The following is a 19,232-nucleotide window of genomic DNA, read 5'->3' on the forward strand; positions in this document are numbered from 1 at the left end:
GAAAGACATAGTTAAACTGCTGCTGGCCCAGAACAGAGCGGCACGTTTTGCTCTTCATTGTAATCAGAGGGCTGATTTAAATAATATGCATGCCAGTCTCCCTTGGCTAAGAGTTGAGGAGAGATTGACTGCATCACTTCTTCTTTTTACGAGAAACATTCATGTGTTGAAAATTCCAAATTGTTTGCATAATCAACATGCACACAGCTCTGACACACACACTTATCCCACCAGACATGCCACCACGGGTCTTTTCACAGTCCCCAAATCCAGAACAAATTCAAGAAAGCATACAATATTATATAGAGCCCTTATTGCATGGAACTCACTTACATCTCATATTGCTCAAATAAACAGCAAACCTGGTTTCAAAAAACAGATAAAGCAACACCTCCTGGCACAACGCCTCTCCTGTTTGACCTAAATAGTTGGTGTGTATGCATTGATATGTAGGCTACGTGTGCCTTTTAAAAATGTATGTAGTTCTGTCCTTGAGCTGTTCTTGTCTAATGATGTTCTGTATTATGTCATTCTGTATTATGTTTCATGCTTTTTGTGGACCCCAGGAGGAGTAGCTGCTGCTTTTGCAACAGCTGATGGGGATCCTAATAAAATACCCCCCAAAAAGCAAAGGACAACAGTTTCATACATCTTGCCACAGAAAACCAATTTGAGATGGGAGGGTTGCTCAGTCAGTTTGACTCCCAAAATACCGTGAAGTAGGTGAAATTACCAACCATAATGCCTTTAGGTTTCCTACTATTCCATTATATTTTTAGGTGAGCTCAGCTGTTTTCTTGGCCTAGGCTATATTTTTGGTCAGAGTTACAGTATGTGCTTTAAGGTGAACAGCAACGTGCTCTGCCAAGCTCTCAGTCACAGGGCTGCCTGTTGAGGCCACAGTCAGAGCCAGATGAGGTCATACATCATGAGGAAGGACTGTGTGGCTGCCTGGACTCGGCCTGTCCTGCTCCCAGCACGGGAACACCACTTCCTCATCTCTAAAACTAAGAGCATTGTATCTGGTACAAATCAATCCCTAAGTTATAGACGTCAGCTGAATCTGGTAATGAATGCTGTGGCTGTTGAACAACTTGAGGAGACTAAATTACTTGGTGTTACCTTAGATTGTAAACTGTCATGGCCAAAACATATACTGTAGATTCAATGGTTGTAAAGATGGGGAGAGATCTTTCCGTAATAAAGAGATGCTCTGCTTTTTTGACATCACACTCCAAAAAGAAAGTCCTGCAGGATCTAGTTTGTCTAATTTTGATTATTGTTCAGTCGTTTAGTTGAGTGCTGCAAGGAAAGGCCTAGTTTAGATGCAGCTGGCCCAGAACAGAGAGCACGTCTTGCTCTTCATTCTAATCCGAGGGCTAATATAAATACTATGCATGCCAGTCTCTCTTGGTGTATTGATATGTAGGCTACATGTGCCTTTTTAAAATTGATATAGTTCTGCTCTTGAGCAGTTCTTGTCTATTAATGTTCTGTTTCATGTTTTATGTGGACCCCAGAAAGAGTAACTGCTGCTTTTGCAAAACTAATGGGGATCCTAATAAAATATCAAATACCCCTATCCCACCCTGCACCGCTCGGCCCAGAGTCAAGGATGATTACCCAGCATTGACATTGTGACACAACATCACTAATGGCTGGGCCTGTCTAGAAGTGCGGAACATGTAGAATATTAGAGAGGAGAGACATATTGTAATGCTCCGGGTGTCGTGGGTGTGGAGTCAAATGCAGGAAACAGTGATTTCAATGCTGTGCGTCTTTTAATAGCGCTTAACACACCACAGGGTGCTCACAAAAGTAACGTTCCCAAACACAGGGAATCAAAATGTACAATGGAACAAATCACGACCAGGCACAAAACACGTACCTCTACAACAGAGCCGAAGGTTACATAGAAATAATCCCGCACAACAACCAGGCGGGCCGGCTGTCTAATAAAGACAAACTAATTAACCCTACACAGGTGCTACCACTAAACATACAAGGAGGGGGAGGAAAAACAATCAGTGGCAGCTAATAGGCCGGTGACGACGACCGCCGAGCGCCACCCGCCCGGGAAAGGAAACACCCTCGGTCGGACTCGTGACACATATCTCATCTATAATCTAGAGACCCTCCCTCCCTCAGGTTTTAATATTTCATGTTCTACCAATCTCCTCCTGGACATACCGTCCCCCTGGACCTCCTCTACATAGACCTATAGGGAGCTATGGTAATACATTACCCAGGAGTGGAGAAGAAGCTTCTTAATGAATATTCATATCCCAGTTCATCTGCACCATGACAGGGAGAAGGGGCTTGGAATATTGGATTTGAACAGTGTTTCCCAGGCAGGTATTCCTACTCTCATCACACCGACACAAAGAAATACTTGGCCGTCGCCTCACTCTGTACACACATCACCTTACAGAAATCTGACAAATGACCAGGTGTTGCTATGAAAGTTTTATAAGAATGAATGTTTGGGTAAATACAAGCATTTCCTAGATACACACTTTAATTTTATTTCCTACAACAGACTTTGGTAAATTTGACCACAGTAACTGATCTTACAACAAAACACATTTATATATTATTTCCTATGTAGTTTTAGCTTTGGCATAGCTCACAATTTTGAAAGTACATCTTTTGATGTTAAAACTTAAAACAGTGTTTATCCATGCAGATATCTCATCTTTTCATTCTTTACAACCAAACTGTAATTACAGCACTGTTTGGTAAAAGTCTTGATGTGTCTTTTTTGGGAACATTTTGACAGTAGCTGACATCCACACGAAGCACATAGTTTATATATGTGGACATATCCCAAACATATATCTAAAAACAATGAATATACTTTCAGTATGTTTGAAGTTTAAAGACAAAAACATTTGCTCTATAAAGAGTTGGAAATAAAGACTTGGTTGATAGATTGTCATTTGAAGGGTTATCCTAATTTCCTGGGGAATGCAAGGCTGGCTAGTCAGATCCAGTATATTAAACATAGGGAGGAACACATTAACACACAGACAATCTGAGTTTATGGGAAATCATCACAAGAAAGCAACTGATAGGATACAGACGCAATAAGAAAACAACACAAGAAGCCTTATTGTACCAACTGACTATAATATGGCAATATAAGAATGACAATAAATAATGTCATTGTTTTTGCCAAGTATACTTATAAACAATAAAACCATGTGAACAAACAGGGTATAAAAATGCAGAATCAAATAATTTGGGGATTGGGGGTAGGTTTTGGTCGTGTTCCCCTGCTTAGATATTGCATGCATCAACCAGTGTTTTCATGCCATGTCATTGACTGTGTCATCGACTGACAGATTGCTATAATTATATGATGTGGTTAGCTGATACATATAATATCTTTCCAGGCGTTGTAAGATCTGGCGGCATCAGCAACACCTTGGCAGAGGAACACACCCATTCGTTAGATTTGAGTATGGTCCTTTCAGCTACTAACTTAACACCTCTTGAAATGAATAGAATTCAAGCCAAGCCTACATTAATTTTTTTATCTGGAAGATGGCATTGCACACTTTTTACAAGCAATCTACAGGTAACTGCCAAAATAATGGAAACACTTGAGTAAATTAAGGATACAGAGTATATTGAAAGCAGGTGCCTAAACACAGGTTTGGGTCATGTATAGAAATGCTGGGCTTGACATTATTTTGGCTACCATGGCTATTCTCCCTTAGGATGACAATGTGCACAAGTGGTCACTGAATGGTTTGATGAGCATGAAAACGATGTAAGCCATATGTCATGGACATATTAGTCCCCAGATCTCAACCCAATTGAACACTTATGGGAGATTCTGGAGCAGTGCCTGAGACAGTATTTTCCACCACCATCAAAACACCAAATTACGGAATTTCTCGAGGAAGAATGGTGTCGCATCCCTCGAATAGAGTTCAAGACACTTGTCGAAACTATGCCAAGGTGCATTGAAGCTGTTCTGGCTCGTGGTGGCCCAACGCCCTAGTAAGACACTTTTTAGAGGTGTTTCCTTTATTTTGGCAGTTACCTGTATCTGGCCTGGTTTTCAGCTCCACACTGCCAGGCAGAGGCAGGAAGGGCTGTCAGCTACGGATGGGAAACCTAACGGCGCGGGGGTCTTTCTGCATGCTGTGCAAACATTAGCCACGCAAATGATTGTCACAGTCTCAGCCCTGGGAGGCCACAGTCACATATAGACTGGCCATGGATAAAGGTCAGATCTGAGGAAGACAGGCAGGCAGGCACAGACGTTCATTCAGCTGATCATTCATCTCTCTCTTTTTTCATTCCAGCAGGGTCTCTATAGCGTTAAACCATTTAGGAGGACTGTGATGGTCATGACTGGCGTCAAATGAGAGAAAACTAAATGTCCCTCTGATGACAATAAAGCTGTTCCCTACCAAAAGAAACAGCTCAGTCATCTCAGATAGCTCTCAGTAAAACTAAACAGCATGAAATTGACGACCGACACTGATGTGACCACAGACTAAATGACCCGGGAAGTCTCCATTATTTTCTCTCTAAATGACCCGACTCAGAACACCATAACAATTTATTCTACAATGTTCCCTCACAACTGACCATTTAAACGTCTTCAGTATGGCAGGAGTACTCGTTAGCAAAGCTTAAAGGAAAAATCCAAGACTAACAGTATGTTTTAATGGATCCTTATATAATTGTGCTGTATGTGGGTGATAAGACGGAATGGAGAATTGTTGATTTAGATAGCTGTGTTACCAAGTATCCAATTTTTGCAATACAGTTCATTCTCCTTTCCCTCTGAGTCAAAGACAGTTCTTCCTGGTGAGTAGAAACCTCCCGTCTGTGATGGTAAGACAAAGCGTATATAAACTGTCCAGAAATAGCTGTTTTAGAGAGATGAATGTGGCCCATGCTTCCTGTAGGTATACTGTAATGTGTACATTCTGTGGCGTTGCCCTGCTCCTAAGTGTCACGAATGCCCATGGCGACACACACTGACAAACACATACATATGTCTATATTTAATCTTAAAAACACAATGAAGGAGTCACCCACACACACAAAATGTCCCCACTTGTCCAAATGTTTTCTTTGTTTTACTATCCTTGTTAGGACTTCTGGTCCCCAAAAGGATAGTAAAAGCAAAAACACCTATACACACGCACACAAACACACAGTGCCTGGCTGCTCTGCTACCGTTCAGTAACTACCACAAAAAATGACCCATGAAAACAAATAAATAGCCTCAAATAGAAAAACATACACTCTCTGGTATCCTCTATCTAATTAAAAAATAGACATGGTAAGGCACAAGTTTTGATTAAGAGCATGGGTGTATGAGAAGGTTATGAGGGCTCAGCCCAGTTTGACTCTGATGTCCTGTCCATAGTAAAGCACCTGCAGCAGGATGGCTACGTCGATAAGGATCTGGACTGCCCCACACACACAGAACTGAAACGGGCTGTCGTTCATCACAAAGTATGCAGTCTTGAAGATGTCTCCAGCAGTCCACAGCAGCACCATCTTCACACTAATAAAAGAGAGATAAGGAGCGAGAAAGAGGTAAATCCATATGAATTCAATCACTTTTTGACAGCATCCCTCCTTTTGATGTAAAAACCCTGTATTCAAGAGCATGTTGTGTCTCAACCGATGGCGGGCACAACACACAAACTTCCGATTATATAAAATAGGGTTTAAGCTACAACATATGCAAATATTTAAAACATTTGATCATTGACGTTTAAGGTTAAAAACTTTGTTTTTTCAATACAAAAGATAGTTCAACAACCCTGTTTGTAAGCTTTTTAATTAGATCAATGTCAACCGTTCATCTTTTCCAGTGATGAAGACGGATGTATCATGGTATGGTGAGTATGCAAAATAGGTCAACTTTGAGCACCTTCATCTCTTGTTTTGGCATTCAGGTCCAAAAAGTCACTCTCTGAGCCCTTCTACAATGGGCAAATATGTATGGAAGGTTTCATTCAAATCAAAAGGGGTGCTGTCAAAAAGTGATTGAATTCAAATGGATTTACCCAAAGAGGAAATATGTAGCAAGGTCTGCAAAAGAGACGTTTTATTTTCCAAGATCCACATTTGGGAAAACCAGATCTGTTGTATACATGTACAGACAGGCACAGCAACAAGCTGATACCAGGACTCAACAGTATCACTGTTTCATAAGTACAGGCTGAAATCAGTATACAACAAAGTCTGAGAGTAGGAAAAGAGAACAGAAGATAAACAATCAATAAACAGAGTAAATCGGCCAGCATAACAATGATTGATCAGGCAGAGCGCTGCCTAGACATCTGCAGTGCAGGTTAACACCCTCAAGAGGAGCACAGTAGCCATCTCCATATGAGTTTAGAGCTCAGCCAGTAGTCTAACTTCCCTAAAGTTAGAGCAAAACTTTTTAAAGAACGTTTTGAGTGAGAATGATTACCATCGTAACAGAGAATGTGACAGGGTTGAACTGAAGACAGACTGCTGAACAGCTTTCCCCCCTCCACCTTCTCCTCCTCTCTCTCTCTCTCTCTCCCTTTCCTCAGGCCATTTCTATCCCACCGGTATTCATGCAAAAATGTGTTTATTAATTTAATTTGAGCCGGCAGAGTAGAGGAGAGCAGAGCAGGAGAGGCCTGGGAATGTGTGAGGGACTATCAGTCAACTGTCAGTTCTGAGGAAAACACAGAGAACAACTCCAGCACGTCATTAAGGTCAGAGTGGCCAATGAGTCTATCACAGGACAGAACAACTCTAATGAACTCTAACACAGGCAATGGCTGCCACGCTATCCTTGAGCGCTCCTTGAGCTCTCCCTACCCATGTCAACTAATCTCTCTTCATCTCTCTTCTCATCTCTCTTCACAGTGTAACGAATGATCCATTATCACTGAACAATACTACGTTGGCAATTGGTACAGCCCGGTGACATGATACAAACACATTATTATGACTGGGGTACAGTGAGGACAATGTGAGGCTGCAGCTTCTACTGGCCAATCACTGGGTTGTTATAGAGCTGTATAGGATGAGAACATACAGTGCCTTGCGAAAGTATTTGGCCCCCTTGAACTTTGCGACCTTTTGCCACATTTCAGGCTTCAAACATAAAGATATAAAACTGTATTTTTTTGTGAAGAATCAACAACAAGTGGGACACAATCATGAAGTGGAACGACATTTATTGGATATTTCAAAAAAATTTAACAAATCAAAAACTGAAAAATTGGGCGTGCAAAATGATTCAGCCCCTTTACTTTCATTGCAGCAAACTCTCTCCAGAAGTTCAGTGAGGATCTCTGAATGATCCAATGTTGACCTAAATGACTAATGATGATAAATACAATCCACCTGTGTGTAATCAAGTGTCCGTATAAATGCACCTGCACTGTGATAGTCTCAGAGGTCCGTTAAAAGCGCAGAGAGCATCATGAAGAACAAGGAACACACCAGGCAGGTCCGAGATACTGTTGTGAAGAAGTTTAAAGCCGGATTTGGATACAAAAAGATTTCCCAAGCTTTAAACATCCCAAGGAGCACTGTGCAAGCGATAATATTGAAATGGAAGTAGTATCAGACCACTGCAAATCTACCAAGACCTGGCCATCCCTCTAAACTTTCAGCTCATACAAGGAGAAGACTGATCAGAGATGCAGCCAAGAGGCCCATGATCACTCTGGATGAACTGCAGAGATCTACAGCTGAGGTGGGAGACTCTGTCCATAGGACAACAATCAGTCGTATATTGCACAAATCTGGCCTTTATGGAAGAGTGGCAAGAAGAAAGCCATTCCTTAAAGATATCCATAAAAAGTGTTGTTTAAAGTTTGCCACAAGCCACCTGGGAGACACACCAAACATGTGGAAGAAGGTGCTCTGGTCAGATGAAACCAAAATTGAACTTTTTGGCAACAATGCAAAATGTCATGTTTGGCGTAAAAGCAACACAGCTCATCACCCTGACCACACCATCCCCACTGTCAAACATGGTGGTGGCAGCATCATGGTTTGGGCCTGCTTTTCTTCAGCAGGGACAGGGAAGATGGTTAAAATTGATGGGAAGATGGATGGAGCCAAATACAGGACCATTCTGGAAGAAAACCTGATGGAGTCTGCAAAAGACCTGAGACTGGGACAGAGATTTGTCTTCCAACAAGACAATGATCCAAAACATAAAGCAAAATCTACAATGGAATGGTTCAAAAATAAACATATCCAGGTGTTAGAATGGCCAAGTCAAAGTCCAGACCTGAATCCAATCGAGAATCTGTGGAAAGAACTGAAAACTGCTGTTCACAAATGCTCTCCATCCAACCTCACTGAGCTCGAGCTGTTTTGCAAGGAGGAATGGGAAAAAATTTCAGTCTCTCGATGTGCAAAACTGATAGAGACATACCCCAAGCGACTTACAGCTGTAATCGCAGCAAAAGGTGGCGCTACAAAGTATTAACTTAAGGGGGCTGAATAATTTTGCACGCCCAATTTTTCAGTTTTTGATTTGTTAAAAAAGTTTGAAATATCCAATAAATGTCGTTCCACTTCATGATTGTGTCCCACTTGTTGTTGATTCTTCACAAAAAAATACAGTTTTATATTTTTATGTTTGAAGCCTGAAATGTGGCAAAAGGTCGCAAAGTTCAAGGGGGCCGAATACTTTCGCAAGGCACTGTATGCATGTTCACATGAGGTGTGTATGGGGTGAAATAAGGATGAGTGCATGTGTATGTGTACACATCTATAGCATACACATATGATGTGAGTTTGTATACAGACCAGGAAGAAAACTTTCACTGTGTAATAAGGTGTACAGTAGGTCAGCACATGTCAGTCTTCACTTTAGAGGTATGAGTGTGAGGAGAAACTCATATCTTGCTACATTAATGGACAAAGGATGACTCAAACGTCCTCCATAACCAATTCAAGTCACATTTTACTGACATACAGTATATGTGAATAGGCTACAGTCCACACTTAGAAAAAAGGGTTCCAAAATGCGACTGTCCCCATTTTAAAACCTTTTTGGTTCCAGGTAGAACCATTTTGGGTTCCATGTAGAACCCTCTGTGGAAGGATTCTACATGGAACCCAAAACAATTATACTTGGAACTAACAAGGGTTGTTCAAAGGGTTCTCCTATGGGGACAGCCAAAAAAAACTTAGGTTCCAGATAACCTTTTTTTTTAAAGAATGTACATCTGCTTTTGAAAAAAGAAGGAATGGGAGCTATGCTCAATGATGGACATGATCCCTCTCTCTGAGCTGCTATTCCACAGGGAAATCCATTCCTTTTGACTGACTAAAACATTCCTGTTTGAAGCCATTTTCAGAATGTGTCCTCCACCGCACGAGAGAGCTCTCCAGCAGAACCCCTCCCACTAATCCCAAGCACTTTAATGTTTGCTTTTTACCATTTCCCCCTCTTTTTTTCTCCTGCCTGCCCCAAGTCCTCTGCTAATTTCATTGCTCCAGAGACTGCAAACATCATTAACGAGGATGAGTCATTAATGAGGTAATTAACAGGGGCAGGTCATCTGTACAAGAGCAGCCCCAACAGCAGCACATCAGAATGGAGACAAAATGGCACTTTAAAGGTCGTTAATCTCATGCACAAAACACACCTCCACTTAAACTCATGCTGTCACACACTAGCACACTATTCAACCTCTGGGCTGCGTTCAGTGCGTTTTTCAATTCTGGAACATTTCATTGAAAAAAGGGAGGGGTTGGGGAATGCTGTCAGCATGGCCACTGCCCTTTAAATAAGTCACTCATTGCTTCAAGCCACACCTTTCCACACCCACCAAATGGGAGTAAACATACCTCAAAGTCTGTTCAAGAATGTAAAATAAAGTTTGGGGGAAACTTGTCATTCAGTACAAAAAAATTCCACAACATAGCAAACATTCAAGCGAACTGACCGCACTTCTGGTCTCCATCCCTCTCGCTCTTAACTCTACCTTTCTCCCCCCTCTCTCTCACATGCACACACACACACTATTACACATGTAATTTGTTCGGTGAATCAACAGAAATGTCAGAAATACTGAGTAAACAATTGAGCAGGGTCTTGGGTAGTCTTTGTAGGGAGGAGAAGTAATTATGGCATTGATTAGAAAAACTGACACGCTGTTTCTCGACCTGGGCCCCCCACTAACGCTGTCCAACGTGAGTCCTGACAATTCCCCTATTGATCCCATCTAACCTGACATCTTCATCTACCCTAAGTCGCAGAGCATAGCAGAGGGAACAGAGTGAAGGAAGGACGAACAGAGAGAAAATGTGTGTGAGAGTGAGATTATCTCTTATTAGATACCTCTTCTTTATCATCTCAAAAACATGTATTCATCTCATGCAAACACACAATTTACAAACACAGAGCGTCAGCAAATCACCCTATACGCCACTTCACCAGAGGCAGAGGGAACAGGAGGATATACTGTAGTGGTGCAGATGCTGGGGAGGATACTTGCAGAATAAAAAGTGACAGAGAGCCAGTTGGAGGGAGCGTGTGAATGAGGTGAGGATGGGTGTACTGATAGGTATCTGGCTCCGGCAGTGATTGTGCTCTGTATTGAGCGAGAGCTGTCAGGCCTCCATTTAGCTTTTCTTACAGAGGCTTGGAACACAGATGGAGCTCCTGAAAGGTTGCTGACTGCGGCGGCACTAAGAGTGCGGAAAGTGATATTTACAGTGAACTCCTCCTGAACTTTCTCAGAACCATCAGAGGAGTTACACCACCTGAACATTAATCCCCTCAGCTCCCCCCTTCATCACTACTCTCCTCCCTTGTTCTCTTCTTCTCTCCCGCACTGCATCAGGGCTCATCTGTTCCCTCCTTTCTGAGCCTCTGAGCTAATTACTGTACTGACAGGGGAAGAGGAGAGGTAAAGCAGATGAGAGAGGATGAGAGGTGGAGGAGAAGAGTGGAAGAAAGGACAGGAGGGAAAGGGAAGAACAGGAGAGGAGAGGAGAGGAGAGGAGAGGAGAGGAGAGGAGAGGAGAGGAGAGGAGAGGAGAGAGAGGAGAGGAGAGGAGAGGAGAGGAGAGGAGAGGAGAGGAGAGGAGAGGAAATGGGAAAGGATGAGACATCAACACTCCTCACCTAAGGGACCCCATGTGGAGGATTCTGGGTGTGATACTATTAAGGCATCTGCATACTAGTTTCGGTTTGCTCCCAGCAGAACTCGGCTAGGCGAAGCGAACTTCAGTGCCTCGCATAATCAAGAATTCTGTCATTAATGTTGGACTTCTTAGTCTAAGATGTTTGATGCAGTATTTCTCAAGTGAAAAAATGTGCATGACAACAAGTCGTATGCCATTGAATGACGACAAACACTTCATTAAAGAATCCATACTGTTGACATCACAGACGAAGGGGCATAGACTTCGGCTACCGAACTTTAGGCAGTGGGCCATAGCGAGCTATCTGATTTAGTTTAATTGATGATTGCTGTTTTTTTTGTTGTTTTAAATTGATATTTATTTCACGCTTTTTTAACCAGGTAGGCCAGTTGAGATCAAGTTCTCATTTACAGCTGGGACCTGGAAAAGATAAAGCAAAGCAGTGCTACACAAACAACAACACATGTTACACATGGAATAAACAAACATACAGTCAATAATACAAAATAATAGAAAAAGTCTATATACAGGGTGTGCAAATGAGGTAGGATAAGGGAGGTAAAGGCACTAAATAGGCCTTAGTGGCAAAATAATTACAATTTAGCAATTAAACACTGGAATGATAGATGCAGAAGATGAGTGCGCACGTAGAGATACTGGGGTGCAGGTGCAGTGATCTGTGAGCTGCTCTGACAGCTGGTGCCTAAAGTTAATGAGGGAGATATGAGTCTCCAGCTTGAGTGATTGTTGCAGTTCATTCTAGTCATTGGCAGCAGAGAACTGGAAGGAAAGGCAGCCAAAGGAGGAATTGGCTTTGGGGGTGACCAGTGAAATATACCTGCTGGAGCGCGTGCTACAAGTGGGTGCTGCTATGGTGACCAGTGAGCTGAGATAAGGCGGGGCTTTACCAAGCAGAGACTTATAGATGACCTGGAGCCAGTGGGTTTGGCGATGAATATGAAGCAAGGGCCAGCCAACGAGAGCATACAGGTCGCAGTGGTGGGTAGTATATGGGGCTTTGGTGACAAAACGGATGGCACTGTGATAGACTGCATCCAATTTGCTGAGTAGAGTGTTGGGGGCTATTTTGTAAATGACATCCCCGAAGTCAAGGATCGGTGGGATAGTCAGTTTTACGAGGGTATGTTTGGCAGCATGAGTGAAGGATGCTTTGTTGTGAAATAGGAAGCCAATTCTCAATTTAGTTTTGGATTGGAGATGCTTAATGTGAGTCTGGAAGGAGAGTTTACAGTCTAACCAGACACCTAGGTATTTGTAGTTGTCCACATATTCTAAGTCAGAATCGTCCAGAGTAGTGATGCTGGACAGGCGGGCAGGTGTGGGCAGTGATCGGTTGAAGAGCATGCGCTTAGTTTTACTTGCATTTAAGAGCAGTTGGAGGCCATGGAAGGAGAGTTGTATGGCATTAAAGCTCGTCTGGAGCTTAGTTAACACAGTGTCCAAAGAAGGGCCAGAAGTATACAGAATGGTGTCGTCTGCGTAGAGGTGGATCAGAGAATCACCAGCAGCAAAAGCGACATCATTGATGTATACAGAGAAGATAGTCGGCCCGAGAATTGAACCCTCTGGCACCCCCATAGAGACTGCCAGAGGTCCGGACAACAGGCCTTCCGATTTGACACACTGAACTCTATCTGAGAAGTAGTTGGTGAACCAGGCGAGGCAGTAATTTGAGTAACCAAGGCTGTTGAGTCTGATAAGAATGTGGTGATTGACAGAGTCGAAAGCCTTGGCCAGGTCGATTAATACAGCAGCACAGTATTGTCTCTTATCTGTAGCAGTTAGCAGTTTGGGTCTAGAGTGTCTCCCCCTTTGAAGACGGGATGACTGTGGCAAAAGAGGTTGAACAGGCTAGAAATAGGGGTTGCAACAATTTTAGAAAGAGAGGGTCCAGATTGTCTCACCCAGTTGATTTGTAGGGGTCCAGATTTTGCAGCTCTTTCAGAACATCAGCTGTCTGGATTTGCGGGAAGAAGAAATGGGGAGGCTTGGGCAAGTTGCTGTGGGGGGTGCAGGGCTGTTGACCAGGGTAGGGGTAGCCAGGTGGAAAGCATGGCCAGCTGTAGAAAAATGCTTATTGAAATTCTCAATTATCTTGGATTTATCGGTGGTGACAGTGTTTCCATAACCCCAGTGCAGTGGGCAGCTGGGATTATGTGCTTTTATTCTCCATGGGCTTTGCAGTGTCCCAGAACTTTTTGGAGTTTGTGCTACAGGATGCAAATATCTGTTTGAAAAAGCTAGCCTTTGCTTTCCTAACTGCCTGTATATATTGGTTCCTGACTTCCCTGATAAGCTGCATATTGCGTGGTCTATTCGATGCTAATGCAGTACGCCACAGGATGTTTTTGTACTGTTCAAGGGCAGTCAGGTCTGGAGTGAACCAAGGGCTATATCTGTTCCTGGTTCTACATTTTTTGAATGGGGCATGCTTATTTAAGATGGTGAGGAAAGCACTTTTAAAGAATAACCAGGCATCCTCTACTGACGGAATGAGGTCAATATCCTTCCAGGATACCCGGGTCAAGTCGATTAGAAAGGCCTGCTCGCTGAAGTGTTTTAGGGAGCGTTTGACAGTGATGAGGGGTGGTCGTTTGACCGCAAACCCATTACGAGCGCAGGCAATGAGGCAGTGATCGCTGAGATCCTGGTTGAAGACAGCAGAGGTGTATTTGGAGGGCAGGTTGGTTAGAATGATATCTATGAGGGTGCCCGTGTTTACAGATTTAGGGTTGTACCTGGTAGGTTCATTGATCATTTGTGTGAGACTGAGGGCATCAAGCTTATATTGTATGATGGCCGGGGTGATAAGCATGTCCCAGTTTAGGTCACCTAACAGCACAGGCTCTGAAGATAGATGGGGGCAATCAATTCACATATGGTGTCCAGGGCACAGCTGGGGGCAGAAGGTGGTCTATAGCAAGCGGCAACGGTGAGAGACTTGTTTCTGGATATAGCTATAACATTTTCCGACAAGATAGAACTGCCAAAGGGGGCGGAGTTGCAATCTACTGCAGACATAGCCTGCAGAGTTCTGTCTTACTATCCAGGTCTGTGCTCAAAAAATTTGAGCTTCTACTTTTAAATATCTACTTATCCAGAAAGAAGTCTCACCGTTGCCGCTTGCTATTGGGATGGATATTTCAGGGTTTTTGGTGGTTTTCCTAAGCCAGGATTCAGCCAGGATTTAGATTCAGTTGGCAGAGTGTGCTAAAGCAGTGAATAAAACAAACTTAGGGAGGAGGCTTCTAATGTTAACATGCATGAAACCAAGGCTTTTACGGTTACAGAAGTCAACAAATGAGATCGCCTGGGGAATGGGAGTTGAGCTAGGCACTGCAGGGCCTGGATTTACCTCCACATCACCAGAGGAACAGAGGAGGAGTAGGATAAGAGTACAGCTAAAGGCTATAAGAACTGGTCGTCTAGTATATTCGGAACAGAGAGTAAAAGGAGCAGGTTCCTAGGCACGTTAGAATAGATTCAAGGCATAATGCACAGACAAAGGTATGGTAGGATATGAATACAATGAAGGTAAACCTATGAATTGAGTGACGATTAGAGAGATTTTGTCTCTAGAAACATCATTTAAACCAGGTGAGGTCACCGCATGTGTGGGAGGTGGAACTAAAGGGTTAGCTAAGGTGTATTGAGCAGGGCTAGAGGCTCTACAGTGAAATAAGACAATCACTAACCAAAACAGCTAGCTGCGATGATCCAAGTGAAAAGGTTCAGAGGTTGCGGTAGGAATCCGGAGATATGGAGTAAAATAAGTCCGGTTTGCTCTGGTTTGAATTGCACTGTGCAGACTGGCAAGAGTTGTCTGGGTTAAAGGTTAGTTGATGACCGCTAGCAGTGGCTAGCTGACTCCTAGCTAGTTAGCTAGCTAGCTGCTGTTGGGGGTTCCAGTTCAAAAGTAAAGAAAATAGCAGATCTATACCACTCTCCTGCAGTCGAGGCGGACTGCAGGAGAGTATGTTAAAGTTGAGGTTAAGAAAAACATGTACAAAAATATATGTGAAGAAAAAATATAACAATATATAGACACGGAACACGACAAGACGAAGACAAAGACGTCTGACTGCTACGCCATCTTGGAAATGACTGTTGAGGGAGGAGTTGGTTTTAACACATTGTGTATATTTATTTATTCTAAACACTTTAAAGTTTGTTGGTAATGTCAACTATTGCTTTTTGTTTTAAACTGTTATGGACAGGCAAACACAGCTAAGTACTAAAATGTAAACCGATCAAAACTCATGTACAATCCATGTTACTATTTCTGTTGATCACGTCATGTTATCCATACCTAAGGTAGTAGATAGCTGGTGACAGCTTGACAGAAAGATCTCAGTCCGACAAACTGCTATCAGGTAAAGTATTTTTTATTTAGTAATAGAAAGCTGATACCATAAATGAAAGCTGTAAAATTACTCCCAACTTAGAATGCAGCAACCATAGAAATGTACATGTAGCTAGCTTGCTAGTTAGTTAGCTAGTTTAAACATGTAGATCTGTTGCCAGCTAGCAGGAGAAGATAGCTTTATCACTAGCTAGCGATTGAGGAAAATAAGAACAATCCGAAATTCCTTTTTGATACTGTCGCAAAGCTAACTAAAAAGCAGCATTCCCCAAGAGAGGATGACTTTCACTTGAGCAGTGATAAATTCATGAACTTCTTTGAGGAAAAGATTATGATTATTAGAAAGCAAATTACGGACTCCTCTTTAAATCTGCGTATTCCTTCAAAGCTCAGTTGTCCTGAGTCTGCACAACTCTGCCAGGACCTAGGATCAAGAGAGACGCTCAAGTGTTTAAGTACTATATCTCTTGACACAATGATGAAAATAATCATGGCCTCTAAACCTTCAAGCTGCATACTGGACCCTATTCCAACTAAACTACTGAAAGAGCTGCTTCCTGTGCTTGGCCCTCCTATGTTGAACATAATAAACGGCTCTCTGCCCACCGGATGTGTACCAAACTCACTAAAAGTGGCAGTAATAAAGCCTCTCTTGAAAAAGCCAAACCTTGACCCAGGAAATATAAAAAACTATCGGCCTATATTGAATCTTCCATTCCTCTCAAAATTTTTAGAAAAGGCTGTTGCGCAGCAACTCACTGCCTTCCTGAAGACAAACAATGTATACGAAATGCTTCAGTCTGGTTTTAGACCCCATCATAGCACTGAGACGGCACTTGTGAAGGTGGTAAATTACATTTTAATGGCATCGGACCGAGGCTCTGCATCTGTCCTCGTGCTCCTAGACCTTAGTGCTGCTTTTACCATCGATCACCACATTCTTTTGGAGAGATTGGAAACCCAAATTGGTCTACACGGACAAGTTCTGGCCTGGTTTAGATCTTATCTGTCGGAAAGATATCAGTTTGTCTCTGTGAATGGTTTGTCCTCTGACAAATCAACTGTAAATTTCGGTGTTCCTCAAGGTTCCGTTTTAGGCCCACTATTGTTCACTTCCTATGGCAACTGCTCGGCCTCCGATAGCAAGGCACTACAAAGGGTGGAGCATATGGCCCAGTACATCACAGAGGCCAAGCTTCCTGCCATCCAGGACCTCTATAGCAAGCGGTGTCAGAGGAACGCCCCAAAAAATTGGCAAAGACTCCAGCCACCATAGTCACAGACTGTTCTCTCTGCTAGCGCACAGCAAGCGGTACCAGAGTGCCAAATCTAGTTCCAAAAGGCTCCTACCCCCAAGCCACAAGACTCCTGAACAGCTAATCAAATGGCTACCCAGACTATTTGCATTGTCCCCACCCCCTCTTTTACGCTGCTGCTACTCTCTGGTTATTATCTATGCACAGTCACTTTTCCTTCATGTAAATATTACCTCAATTACCTCGACTAACCTGTGCCCCTGTACATTGACTCTGTACCGGTACACCCTGTATATAGCCTCGTTACTGTTATTTTACTGCTGCTCTTTAATTATTTCTTATTGATCTATTATTTACCTAACACCTATTTTCTTAAAACTGCATTGTTCGTTAAGAGCCTTTAAGTAAGCATTTCACTGTAAGGTCTACATCTGTTGTATTCGGCACGTGACAAATAACATGTGATTTTATTTTATTTGTAAGGAGTGGTACAATTCCTAAATTACATCCACGTATCACCGTGAAAAGTTCAGGGTTTTTTACATTATTTTTTTACTGCCCGGAATAGAGTTGAATTCATCCCGGATGTTGAATTAGCCTTTTCTCACTTCCAGAAAGCACTCCAGGATATATGCAATAAGCAGTCCCTTTCAAACAATACAGAATTAAGGGCAGAGACAACCCTTGGTTCTCAGATGAACTAGATAAAATCATGAGGAAACGGAACGATGTGTGGGCTAATACAAGCAGGTCTGATTTGGCTGATGATTGGATGGCTTTTAAATGCCTTCAGAATCAGGGTGTGGCTACATCCCAAAAGCCTCAAATACACATCTGATAATCTGAGGTTTAGAGTGCAAAAAAAACATGTACAGCTTCCTAAACAATTGCTGGTAGACTCACAGGTGGTAACTGAGAAAACCTCTATTCTGAACCCTTTCAATTAGCATTTTCTTGATGCAGGCTAATTATTTGATGGGGCTCATTTTGACCTTTAACCCTATGTGAAATCAAATCAAATGTTATTTGCCACATGCAAATTTTATTTCTCACAGGTATAGACCTTACTGTGAAATGCTTACTTACGAGCCCTTAACCAACAATGCAGAGTTATAAAATAGTAAGGAAAATGTGCTAAATAACCTAAAGGAAAAATAATAACATGTTAAAATCACAATAACAAAGCTATATACAAGCGTTTCCAGTACCGAGTCAATGTGCAGGAGTACAGGTTAGCCGAGATAATGGAGGTATTATGTACATGTAGGTAGGGGTAAAGTGACTTGTGTTGTGACACACCCTGATCTGATTCACCCGTCTTTGTGATTGTCTCCACCCCCCTCCAGGTGTCGCCCATCTTCCCCATTATCCCCTGTGTATTTATAGCTCTTTTCTCTGTTTGTCTGTTGCCAGTTTGTTTTGTTTTGTCAAGCCTACCAGCAGTTTCTCCTCTGTTCCTGTCTCTCAATTGTTCCTGTTTTCTAGTTTTCCCGGTGTTGACCTTTTCTGCCTGCCCTAACCCTGCCTGTTGTCTTGTACCTTTGCCCCACCTATCTGGATTATTGACCCCTGCCTGCTCTTGACCGGTCTTTTGCCTGTCCCTGTTGGATTAATATACTGTTGTAACTTTGACGTTGTCTGCATCTGGGTCTTACCTTAAACGTGATAAATAGATAATAAACACAGAGTAGCAGCACTGTATGTGTGTGTGTGTGTTGGAGTATCAGTGTACTGTGTGAGTGTGTAGTTAGAGTCCACAGAGTGTAATCCGATACCCCAGTCCACTCCTTCTCCAGGTTCTCCTTCTCACCATTCTCGGTCTCAGAGGTGTGCAGAGCCCTGTAAGCAATTGATTTAAACATCCTGATGGTCTAGACCCCAGCCTATTACAATTAGCTGCTCTTCCTTTAACATGCATTTTTAACCACACCCTAAAATGTAATCAAATCCCCAAGTTGTGAAAATCAGCATTTGTCCTACCTCTTTTGAAAGGAGGTGAGCTCCCTCTAATAAAAAACTATTGGTGAAAATTGTCAAAAGTATTAGAGTCAATAAGCAGCCTACCTCCAGGCCTACCTCTATTAAAACAATATTTTGAGTGGTATGCTGTCAGGTTTCAGGTCAAGCCACAGCACTGTTACAGCAAAATTGAAGGTTTTGGATGATATTCACTGTGCTCTGGATCAGAAGTTGCATTGTGTATCTCTGTTCATACAGTTGAAGTTGGAAGATTACATACACTTAAGTTGGAGTCATTAAAACTTGTTTTTCAACCACTCCACAAATGTCTTGTTAAAAAACTATAGCTTTGGCAAGTCGGGTAGGGCATCTACTGTGTGCATGACACAAGTATTTTTTCCAACAATTGTTTACAGACAGATTATTTCACTTAGAATTCACTGTATCACAATTCCAGTGGGTCAGAAGTTTACATACACTGAGCTGACTGTGCCTTT

The 19,232-nt window shown here is 42.5% G+C and overlaps 1 protein-coding gene across 1 annotated transcript in view; it reads right to left on the minus strand.

The window, feature by feature from the left end:
* Positions 1–2,453: 2,453 nt before the first annotated feature.
* Positions 2,454–19,232, minus strand: part of LOC112232200 (solute carrier family 66 member 2-like) — a 102,157-nt gene continuing 85,378 nt past the window's right edge. The window contains exon 4 of the mRNA XM_042323118.1: positions 2,454–5,536. Coding sequence (XP_042179052.1) covers positions 5,362–5,536 — 175 coding nt within the window. The 3' untranslated portion in view covers positions 2,454–5,361. The remainder of the gene's footprint in view (positions 5,537–19,232) is intronic.

This window comes from Oncorhynchus tshawytscha, linkage group LG06 (assembly GCF_018296145.1).
Source record: "Oncorhynchus tshawytscha isolate Ot180627B linkage group LG06, Otsh_v2.0, whole genome shotgun sequence".
Classification (NCBI taxonomy): Eukaryota; Metazoa; Chordata; class Actinopteri; order Salmoniformes; family Salmonidae; genus Oncorhynchus; species Oncorhynchus tshawytscha.